General features: G+C 45.7%; 1 protein-coding gene across 1 annotated transcript; it reads right to left on the bottom strand.

The window, feature by feature from the left end:
• Positions 1-84: 84 nt before the first annotated feature.
• LOC117854500 (PH, RCC1 and FYVE domains-containing protein 1) lies at positions 85-5,196 on the bottom strand. Its single transcript, XM_034736712.2, has 5 exons — positions 4,887-5,196; positions 2,107-4,138; positions 1,880-2,026; positions 928-1,472; positions 85-526 (listed from the first exon to the last, which is right to left on the bottom strand). The coding sequence occupies exons 2-5, from the start codon at positions 4,030-4,032 to the stop codon at positions 397-399; spliced, it is 2,748 nt and encodes a 915-aa protein (XP_034592603.2). The 5' UTR covers positions 4,033-4,138; positions 4,887-5,196; the 3' UTR covers positions 85-396.
• Between the last annotated feature and the right edge of the window lie 6,837 nt (positions 5,197-12,033).

The raw sequence follows: 12,033 nt of genomic DNA, 5'->3' as shown, positions 1-12,033 counted from the left end.
TGATCAGTAATTCAACGACGTTATGCAAAGAGAGTAGATAACATGCTCGCAAATAAAGTTGTTCCATCGAAGATGTAAGGCATGTAAACAACTAAACACATGGATTAAGATAGAAAAAAGAGTTGCAACTTCTTTACACCTGCATTGGCTACAACAAAGACCAATGGGCTGTTCCTCCCTCTGCTAGTCTGCACCACAGCTCTATGTACATTACATCGGAACAGGGCTAGCTAACCAGCCCTTGGACGGATAATTATATGACTCAAATCTCAAAACAATAAGTAGTAACAAGAATTATCGACATTACACGGCCAAAAAGAATTTCTCAAGGCCTTGCCACGACGGGCTTTGGCGCTTCGTACCCTCCCCCTCCGGCAACTGCCAGGAAGTAGCAGGTCATCGAGCTGACCGGATTGAGGATGCCGACGAGACTCGCTCGGAGCTCCTTACGTTGTACTTCTCGTACACCTTGTCGCGGTTCTCATTCCACCAGCTCTCTGCTTGATGCTCCCCAAACCGCCTTCGACTGCACAGAAAATTTATGACACGAGGAAGAAAGACAGTGGCAAATTAGTCGCTGCTAAGTGCAAACAGGTGTGCACAGAAGCAAGAAACCCTTTCATGGTTCATGACAAGATCCACTATATTTTGTGCCATTTCATACCGCTGGGTCAATTGATTGGTTAAGTTTTTGTGCCATTTGATACTCTTTATGGGGAAACAGACTTCTATATTGTGTTCTACATACTGTGCCTGCTCTATGCTAACAGAGGTGATCTGCAGCGCTACATTCCAGCTATAAGGTGATTTGTCAAATCCAATTTTTACTAATTTAGTCGACTAGTAATGCATCTAATTATAAATGAAATAAACAAAAAGAAATAACCTTGGCAGCACTAAGAAAGAAGGCGGAAGACAATTGTTTACCTGAAACGTACGCGCTTTAGATCTCGGGTCCCATCACGAAGAGTTGTCAGTGTTATGTATACACCTGGCTCATACTGCTCAATCCACTCAGCCTGGACTTGGTTGCTGGGAATTGATACCACGCTTCGAGATTTGTAGCCATCCTCACCATTAAAAAGGGACCTACCATCCTGGCTGCTGCTATCATCTGCTCTACTGCTTGCACTCAGCATCTCATCACTACTGATATGTCCCCTTCTATTCAACTTTTCAGCGTCGGGAGGGCCTGAAACCCTATGGCTGTGAGCACTCACTTCGCTATTTTCACTAATACTTCCTGGTGATTTATGTTGACTTGAGATTCCATTTGGATGCAACGCTCGTCCCATATTCAGGCTCGGTGTGCTGACAGCACTGACAGACTCATTTCGTGGCTGATGAATACCATTCATGCTAGTGTAAATAGAAGCATACATCTCGATGCCATTGGGAACGTGCACTTGTTTGGCTTCACTGCCATCATAGGCTCCCTGATCTGGAGGTAGTCTTTCAGCCATATCCTTGAGCTAAACAAGCCACAGCAAAAGGTACATGCAACAATCACCAGAGAAAGCAATCTCAGTTAAACAACCAAAGAAAGTTGGCACTTTGCCAGGATAAAATAAGCTCGCATCGATATTTTGACAAGCTAGGTACAGAGTACACAAATTTATTTTGGGTCAGATATATAAGTACTGCATTTTTCTGAATGTGTAATTTGCTGACATGAAGCCATTGCTGTTCTTGCAATAGGAAATATACGCCTTCTGTTAATATGATTGTTGACAGAATCAAACCAGCACCAGAATACCGTTTGCATGAAGAAAGTGTCTTGGGAATCTTAATAGCTAATTATATTTATTTGCAATGAATACGACGGGAAAGCAACATTATCGCTAGGAAGGCATAAATGTACTACGCCAGTCGGTATTACCTGTGCTGTTAGGGACTTTATGACTTCCTTAGCAGCTTTAGACTTTGCAGATTCCTCTGAAACCAGTGTCATGGCCTCTTGTACTTTCTTTGCTGATTTCTGCAACTCAAGTTCTTGAAGTTCACAGCGGTGCCTCAGATTATCAACCTAAAAAGGTGCACAAATTTTATTGTTTGTCCGCGTAACAACACAAAGGTACGTACTTGCATATAAATCAACCTCAATACCTGTGCACGGAGTCTTTCAACCTCTTGATTTAACATCTCGTTAGTTTTTGCAAGACTGTCAGCAGCAGTTTTAGCAATAGAAAGGCCATGAGTTGTTGGGACTGGTGTGGTTGAACGTGGTGGACTAGGCTTGCGAGAGAAAGGGGAAACGGCCCTAGATGAGTTCAAAGATCGAACTGCTGATGTGCGAACTGCTCTTGGAACTGATTTGTTCAGATCAATTCCACCAGATAAAGCAATATCTCTTAGCTGAAGAAGTGAAGTCATTTGAGGATTCCGAAGAAATGACAGTGCATCAGTTTTCTTCCCTTGTTTTGCTGCCTTGCTATCCAAACTTCTAATCATATCCAAATTGCTGGGTACAATTGCTTTAGCCAATTTAGTATCAGGGTTGCTTTCACCAGAGTGGCGAGGAACAGCCTCTTTCCTCTTATTTTGATTAATTGCACTGGAGTATGCCGCACTGTTCAATTTCATGAAACAGGAATCACAAACACGGTATGGTTTCGCAGGATTAGGAGCCAATGCAGCTCTCAGAGCTTTACGCGAGGTGCATGCATTACAATGGACAAGTCCACAATTATGGCAGTTATGCCTCTTTCGGGTGAATCCAAACGGCTGCCGGCATGAAGCACACTGCGACTGCTCAGCTCCTGAGACCCACTTATGCTGGCATATAGCTGCAGTGAAGTTTGAGCCACAAGCTATGTGCCTAACAGCCCTGTCTCTCAACGCCTCGACCAGTGTAGGTATTTTCCTATCCTCTATATCTCCATGGCCCAATCTTCCATTGGCCCCTTTCCCCCATGTAAAGACCTCACTCTTATTTGTTAAGACTGCAACATGGTAGGAACCACAGGCAACTTGGACAACATGTTCACTCATAATATCTTCAACTAAGCATGGAAGTTTGCCATCTGAGCGGGGATTCCCAAGTTGACCATAAACAGTATTACCCATGCTCAGAACCTGTCCAGATGTTGTCAGGCCTACAGTGAGACTATGACCACATGCTATCCTGTAGAAATCGTAATCAATAAGTGAAGCCACACACGTAGGCTTAAGTCTTGGTTCCTTGTCACCATGACCAAGCCGATGTTTGTCACCATCTCCCCACGTGAAGAGTTTTCCAGAAGATATACTTGAACTGGATTGGGTCACTATAACTTCTACAACCGCTGCAGTGTGCCATACACCACATGCAACAGCAATTGTTTTTAACCCAGATAAAGACTCTATCTCCCTTGGACACGAAATACTTTCACGGTTTCCATGTCCTAAGACTCCAAATGTACCATCACCGAAGGTAAATAGCTGGCCTCTTGATGTAATCAAGGCTGTATGCCAGGTCCCACAAGAAACATAGGCAACTTGAAGACCATCCAGCGCTCCTAAAATCCTTTTAGGAATCCAATGGCTTACATCAGTACCATTGCCTAGAAGTCCAATATTATGTGTTCCATCGCCCCAGGTGTACAGTTCCCCAGCCGTTGTGACCGCACAAGTGTGGAACTCCCCACAGGCAACGATGTCCACATTGCTAATTGCTAACGACTCGACTAGACGAGGATGAACAGAGTCTTCCCTTGATCCATGGCCAAGACGGCCCCCAGATTCTTCACCCCATGTAAACACTTCCCCATTTTTTGTGACCAGAGCAGCGTGCTTGACTCCACAATCCACATGATACACGTCAAGAACTAACTTGGACTCCAAGGGCTTAGGCAGAAGAACATCGGTCTTCCCAGTTGACCTGATTACCGTGTCAGAACCAACTCTTACGGTGTTGTCACAAATGACTTCACCCCACACGTACACGTCACCTGAGGAATCATAGTCATCTTGTGCAGAACCATGACTTGATGTACTAGGGGCACTAGATGTGCTAACTCTGATGGCATCTGAAGAAGCCCCTTTGGTGTGCATATTTGTCGCATCTGATCTCCAAGTAACTACTATGGAGTTTTAAGAACGGTGGCAATACATAGGGGCAACTGACAGTACCAACAGCTCTGATTGAATATCGTAGAACCTGCACATATTATGTATGTAACAAAAATGAAGTAAAATCCACCGTAGCACATCAATTGGTATGGTAAGGCAAATTGAAATTGAATTAAATTGCAGGGAACAAGGAAACATGGAGCAATGTTGGGTGCTGTGATTCTGAAAATGGTTAGAGATAAAATGTGAGCGCTCTACTGTGAACCAAAAACGCTCAGGAATATTAGTAAACTGGTGTGTTGAGGGCAGGGTTTAGAAATAAGCACACTGGGTTGACATCAGCAGTTGCAAGGTACAAGCCTAGACAGGAATCACACACAACAGACCTTGCAATATAATAGATTGTTTGTGACGATTCTGATATGCATAGTCATGTGGAGCGGTGGAATATAGCTATTTGTCGAAGCACTGGCCATCTAGTGAACATGTATGGTACTTGTTGAAACCAACATGCATTGTGGGGATCAGAGTGAGGCATGACTAAAATGGGGGGGGGGGGGGGGGGGGGGGGGGGGGGGGGGGGGGGGGCGCGGGGGGGGTGTCATTTCAGCTGAGTCCCCCAAAAATGTTGGGGAAAACAAGCAAGCTTCCCCTAGGTAGCGCAGTAAACGAATTCCGCCGCAAACTGAACGGATTGGAGCAGGAATCAATCTCAGTTAGTAAGATTCGGGTTCGATTGGTCACGCAGGAAAAGGGAGAAAAAAAGGGGAAGATCCCGCGGGACAAGACCCGGTCCTAGGACAATCCATCCACGAGCAAAGCTAGGGCTTCCTTACCAGGAGAAGGAGGAAGCGGTGGGGACTCCGGGTGGATCTCCGCTCCGCTGCAGCCTAGAAGAAGACGGCGGCTGGCTGGTGCGCCGCTCGGTTGGCAGGCTGGCCTGCCTGCTGGAGCCGGGAGGAAAGCAGGCGGGAGGGCGCGCCGAGCGGTGGCCTCGCCTCGATTTCGGCCTCTCGCCGCTGGAATCTGAAGCGGCGGTGGTGGAGTGGGAGGGGGAGTCGAGCTCGGCTGCTGCTGCCCGCTGCTTCTCTCGCGAGTCTTTGCTTTGGTCCTCGCAACCTTGCCTGCTCTGCTGCTTCTCACTTTTGCCTATTTTTCTGCGGCCGTGGTTAGGGGGGAAACACTGTACATCTCCTTCAACAGCATGCTAATCAGTCCAGATTTAGTTTCAATTCAAAAATATCTCCAGATTTCCTCAATAAATAGTTTGTTTATAAGGTTTTGTTTATAAATAGTCCTCGGAAATAACATGAACATTTCTTCCATGTTCAACCTGTAGTCGTGCAATTACAACAACGGAGAGCCTAATAGCTACTTACTCCGTTTCAAATTATAAACCGTTTTAATTTTTTTATTTATAGTACATAGATATTATCATGCATATGTGCATAGTAAAATATATGCGCTTAGGGGGTGTTTGGAAGGTATGTGTTAAATTTTAGCCCCTGTCACATCGGATGTTTGAATACTAATTAGGAGTATTAAACATAGATTAATTACAAAACTAATTGCACAACCCCTAGGCTAAATCGCGAGATGAATCTATTAAGCCTAATTAGTCCATGATTTGACAATACGGTGCTACAGTAACCATTCGCTAATGATGGATTAATTAGGCTTAGTCCTCCTAATTAGCATCCGAACATCCGATGTGACAGGGCTAAACTTTAGCCCCTGCTATCCAAACACCCCTTTAGACTAAGAAAGCTAAAATAACCTGTAATTTAGGATGGAGAGAGGTCCTGCACATCTTATAACTAGCTTGATGAATCAATCATTTGAAAAGCTTTCAGAATTAACTAGTTGATATGCTAAATCACGGGTCCATGTGTCCATTGGCATTGGTACTTAGGTTAAAATCATACTGGCACTCCGTGACTACGCGTGCTAGCTAGTTGATATGCTACATACTTGCATTGTGTGATTTGATTGGATCGGAGGTGCGAGTCCCGTGATCCCTAGTCCATCCATATGCTAGCGGGGAATTTTGAATGAATTTTAGGGATGTGTGGATCCTTGACTAAAGCTTAGCTCAGATCATATTGGATGTTTGATGCTAATTAGAGTATTAACGTAGGCTAATAATAAAATAATTGCATAAATGAGGGTTAATTGGCGAGACGAATCAATTAAGCTTAATTAGTCCATGATTATCACATGTGATGCTACAGTAAATATTTGCTAATCATGAATTAATTAGGCTCAATTGATTCATCTCTTAAATTAGCCCTCATTCATACAATTATTTTTGTCATTAACCTATGTTCAATACTTCTAATTAGCCTCCAAATATTTGATGTCACCGAAACTAAGCTTTAGGCCAAGGATCAAACACCTCTAGTTAGCGAGGTTAGAAAAAAAATACTCAAGTTGAATTTTTTTTTTCTCGTTGGTTTTTTTAAAAAAAAGGATTCTCGTTGGCTTGTTGGTGAACGCACGCTTGGCTCGAGGTGGCAGGATCGTGGACCGTCAGCTGGTCCGGTCAGCATGTGCATCCATGGCCTTTTCTTTTCTTGCCTCCACAGTTTACAGGGACCCATGAACTGACAAGATGGACCGAATCAGGGAGGCCTGATCCAGGAGGACAGACTGACCGTCTGATGACTCATCACAATACAGACCAAGCTAGGGACATCGTACTTGTCTGAGGTTAGATGCGGGGAAAGGGGGTGTTTGGCGGGGAGGAGTTAAATTTCAGCCCCTGTCACATCGGTTGTTTGACACTAATTAGGAGTATTAAACATAGTCTAATTATAAAACTAATTGCACAACCCCTAGATTAAATCGCGAGACGAATCTATTACCTAATTAGTCCATGATTTGACAATGTAGTGCTACAGTACCCATTCGCTAATGATGGATTAATTAGGCTTAATAGATTCATCTCGCGATTTAGCCTAGGGAATCTTCTATTAGTTTTATAATTAGCTCATATTTAATCCTCCTAATTAGCATCCGAACGTGTGATGTGACAGAACTAAAGTTTAGACGCTACCATCCAAAACGGCCCCAAAGTGTGGTCAGGAACTAAACACCCCAAAACTGCTTGAAACATCTATTAGGAAGACAATATCGACAACCAAGGGGTTGAAACTGAAAAGGAATAATTTAATGGCATCGTGTTACACATATGTCTCCCATGTACCGGCCATCTTTTCAGTTTGTTGGCTGTTGCTACGTACTCCTACCTGCTTGGGTATTGGTGTGCACCGCACGCCTGTGGGTTGTGTTACCCTTTATCCCAGCAATCCGTCGCATGTTTTCCGCCCTTTACATGTAATTACTAGTAGATTGTATCGGAGTTGTTTTCTTTAAAAAAAGAATAACATTGTAAGAATTTGTGTCAATTTCAACCTGTGAATTTCACATCGATGATGCCGTTTCGTCTTTAAATTTCCACGAATGTACCATGCATGTATTTCACTCCCGAGATTGAAAGGGAAAAAAAACAGTTTTCGTGCGTTGAAATACAGAGTGAATTGTCCACATTTTGCCATCAACTTAAGCTTTAGGATTTAACTAGTAGGAATGGACGTGTGTTCCATGTTATGTCAATGTAAGGTTTCTTCATTTTAAATAGTTCACAAAGTCACATGAGGGGAAAAAAAAAGAGTACCAGTAATTAATCCATCCACTTCTCTTATCATACCATAATGTTGTAATAGTAAAGGGGGATTAAAAAAAATCTACTGCAGCAGCTTGGGCACCCAATAAGTCATTCTCCAAGATTAGATTTAACATATTGTAGTATATATTTGCATCATGCTACAGGTTGTACTACCCACAACTTGAACACATTTGTGGAAAAGGAAACTTAAAACCGAAAGCCTCTAAGAGCAACTTCGAGAGGTCGCTAATCTTACTTCCAATATTTTTTTTAAAAAAAAGAGAAAAAACGAACTCCAACAGTCCACCTAAACCTTCCTCAATTTTTTCGCGACGCTAAAAAACAGCATACACCGCGTATATTTTAGCGTTAGCGTTCCTCCCCCAATCCATTGTTTTTTTCTCTTCTTTCCATCTTCCCGCCGCCCATCCACCAACGTGCAGTAGCGCTACCTACTCGACGGTGCACTGTGGAGCTAGGGGCATGTGTCGCCGCGCCACGCGCACGCGCAGCCAACGCAGGAGCGGGAGGGGGACCTCGCCGCGCCCTACGATGAGTGGGACATCGACGCCTGCGTCCGCGCGCGGCGGTGGGACGCGGTGGGCGAGGCGTTCGCGTCCATGCGCGCCGTGGGGGCCGTGCCAGACAGGTTCCTCCTCCCGCAGGTGCTTCGCGCCTGCGTCGGGCTGGGCGCCCCTCGCCTCGCGGTCACCGTGCACACGCTCGCCGCCCTACGCCTCTACCTCCTGGAATCCCGGGCACAGGCGCGCAGCGGAGCAGGTGGCGAGGGTCTTCCCCGTCTGTGTTTTCATATGGGTGAAATGGATGCGGAACGACGAGGGGAAGCTGCTGGTGCGAGGAATCGAACGGAGGTGGCCAGGATACGGCGGATTTGGTTGGCGGTGAGTTCTGCTCAAAGGAGCGACGGAGCTCTGTTGTGGAGGTAGAGGGGGGCTATGTAGGTCCAATTACGATGACGTGGCAAATATTGGGGGCAGTTATTAGCGTTTTGCTATGGGTTGATATGTTTTTGGGAAAGAAAATTTTAGCATAATCCTCAATGATGAAATACATCATTTTGAGGAAGAATTTTTTGAAAACTCTTGAAGTTACTCTAAGTCCTTGAGCGATCGAGCTAGAGTTGGTTGTACAAACCAGCATATATAAATCATATCGATCAGGATGGCCATCGTGCGCAAAGCTTTGTACCAACAAATTTAGCGAAATGATATATACAGAAGTTGCAATTAGCTCTACTAGTTAGGTGGTACATTTATTTGTATTTATTTTTGTTTTAATATAATCTAGCTATTTGTGTTTGTTAGTACCGATCGAAGAAGGTGACGCTGGAGAGGATATATATGAGTAGTATAATTGGTTTTGCCAACATCATATCACAACCGACCAGGTAGATTAACTTGTTGACCTACTAGTATATATATGTAGTAGGTAGTGATCGGTGGCTGATGACAAGATTTGGTTTGCAAGAAACATGAACCAGTCAATCGTCGTGGATTGGCTCGGTGCTGCAACTTGGAGCTAATAATTTTCATGGCGTGCATGCTGATGGATACACTTGGATACAAGTAGCAGTTTGGTCGTTGAACGTACAATGAGATCGAAGATGATTGAAAGTTGCCTCTAATAGTGTTGATTCGACAGATTAAGTAAACAACTTTTATTTTGCTACATAGTCCGGCCGTTAAAATAATGAACTAGTAATTAGCTTGTCCAAAACTGTATACATTCAAAAAATGGATGGAATACTTTTCTAATCATTTTTTTGAGATGTCACTGGGAACAAAAAATCCCCACCTGAATTTCATTAAACCACACATGCCGGCTAGCCCGGTAATGATTTTGGTGCGGAGCACCTTACAAGCGTTTGACCACGGTCAGATGAGCACAACTCTAGAGAAGAATGGAGTACAAAACCAGAGGGTACAACTAAGAAAGAGAAAAACATGGCTCGCAAACAATTCTAAGAGGAGACACGACACAACCGATTGTCGATTAGTGCCACCACCGAACAACGTGCTTGCTGATTATACCATAGCCATTGCACCCTGCACCAACACCTCTTGTAGCTACGCCGTTCAGCTGCTCCCTCCATCTGAGGAACCACCCAACGGAATGGGGACTAAAGGAGGCAAAAGACCCACAAGCCATGGCTCACCAGATACGGCGACCTCCCTTGAAGATGGTGGCGACACTGATAGCACATCCGAGCTCCAAGAACGTCCAAGGGGAGGAATCCTTGAAGGGGAATGGTGGAAGCGGTGGAAACACCACCCGACATTTGATTTTCTGTCACCGCCAACAAAGAGAGCGTCGACGAAGTAGAGGTGCCGTATGAGGACACTCGCTGAACCACGACAAAGCCAACAGCTAGTGCTGGCCACACTCAAGAAGAGTAAAGAGGTGGAAGAAGCCACAAAGCATACACGATCAGCAGGCAGCAGCAGAGACCTCCATAGACGACGCCTACAAGTAGGGTGTGATATCAGAGATGCCACTACTGTCCGTCCGATAGAATCAGAAGGTTTTCACCTAAAGGTCACTCTAGATTGCGAGGGAGATCACATTGACAACGCCTCCAAGGAAGTCCGCGGTACCCAAGAGCGTCGCCATCATCCACACCAACATGGAGTTGGGAATGGCTTTTGCCAAATCTGCCCGCACCACCCATTCCTGAGCAGAACCCCGGGATTGCCAAGGAAGACCGACCATGGTATATGGACGAAACTCAAACAGGACCACATGATGCCACAGGTACCGTGCCCGACTGGAGTTGGCCGCAAAGCAGCTGACCTGTGCCTGGGCACGCCACAGCAACACTCTGCCTGCAGCTGGCCTTGCACGGTAGGCAAAGCTTGCTGGGGTAGCCGGTCACCCACTGCTAGCCGCGCCCGTGTTGAACCCCTGCCGGCCGACGCCACCGCCGTCAACCATGGTGTCGTGGGCACTGCCGCCTCGAAGAGTAGGGATGAAGGCCCACTGTCGCTGGGCACCACAATCGGTGGACTTGACCCTCACCATGGGTCCGGCCATGGCAGGCCCAGCCACATGCGGCCATGGAAGACTGCACGGATGGGTGGGGGAATGGATCGAGATGCAGTTCCTGCTTGTGGCTGATTCGAAATTGTGGAAGGGAGAAGAGAGTTGGAGGGAGGAGGAGAGCAAACAGTGAGAGAGCCTGTGTGGGAACTGGGCTGGGCTAAAAATATTAACTCCAGCTAGGCCCAATTAGTTTCTTGGCCCATTTTGTCATGTAGAAAGTATGTATTCACTGGCAAATTGCACGAGTTACAAAACAGCTGATGGATGGATGGGAACACATGAATGAACAAAGAAAGAAATATAAGGGGTGTTTGGATCCACAGGTTAAACTTTAGTCCTTGTCATATCGAATGTTTAGATACTAATTAGGAGTATTAAACATATATTATTTACAAAATCCATTGCATAGATGGAGGCTAAACGGCGAGACGAATCTATTAAGCCTAATTAGTCCATGATTTGATAATGTGCTGCTGCAGTAACCATTTGGTAATGATGGATTAATTAGGCTTAATAGATTCGTCTCGCCGTTTAGCCTCCATCTGTGTAATTAGTTTTATAATTAACTCATATTTAGTCCTCCTAATTAGCCTCCGAATATTTGATGTGACACGAACTAAACGTTAGCTCCAGGATCCAAACACCCCCTAAGAAGAAAAACAGGAAATCAACAGTGGGATCGAGAAAGGAACGGCGACAGGATCCATGAATAAGGAAACTAGTAATAATAACAGGGCATTGTCGGGCGATGACGAATCATATCCTAAACAGATGGTGTGGACGCATGCAGGCGGCAACAGATACGATGATGATCAAGCCGTGGGCGCGGCGGCGGCGCCACCCTGGTCGTCGGGGCCGCACGCCTGGTTGCACATCTTGGTGCAGACAGGGTCGTCCTTGCCGTTGGCGCACCGCTCGTAGCAGTCGTCATAGCAGCCGTAGGCGGTGGCCGCGGGCAGGGACGCCGCTGCCACCACGAGGGCGGCAAGGAGCATTGCCACCATCCTCGTGCTTTGCTGGCCGGCCATAGCAGCAGCAGCTGCTGCTATCTTCTTCTTCCTTAACTTGTTGCGCGGTTGATTAGTTGTTCGTGATGGTGGTGTTGGAACTGAGACGCGCATGCGTGCGTATATATAGCAGGGATGCGGACAACAGGGTGAGGACGTGCGAGCTTCACGGGCTATGTGTGGTGGCAATAGCATGTTCGTCGTCCGAGGGAGTTTTAAATCCTTTTCCAGCGCTATCTATGTTTAGCA

Source organism: Setaria viridis, chromosome 5, assembly GCF_005286985.2.
Source record: "Setaria viridis chromosome 5, Setaria_viridis_v4.0, whole genome shotgun sequence".
Lineage (NCBI taxonomy): Eukaryota > Viridiplantae > Streptophyta > Magnoliopsida > Poales > Poaceae > Setaria > Setaria viridis.
The sequence above is the reverse complement of the archived record's forward strand: the minus strand, read 5'-3'. Positions and strand labels throughout refer to the sequence as shown.

Bases quoted from the DNA above. Each gene is read 5' to 3' on its own strand.
- LOC117854500 (XM_034736712.2), bottom strand. From the start codon at position 4,032: ATGCACACCAAAGGGGCTTCTTCAGATGCCATCAGAGTTAGCACATCT. The intron at 1,473-1,879 runs GTAATACCGACT...TGGCTTGTTTAG, and splicing joins TAAAGTCCCTAACAGCACAG to CTCAAGGATATGGCTGAAAG. The intron at 527-927 runs GTAAACAATTGT...TTTTCTGTGCAG, and splicing joins CTAAAGCGCGTACGTTTCAG to TCGAAGGCGGTTTGGGGAGC.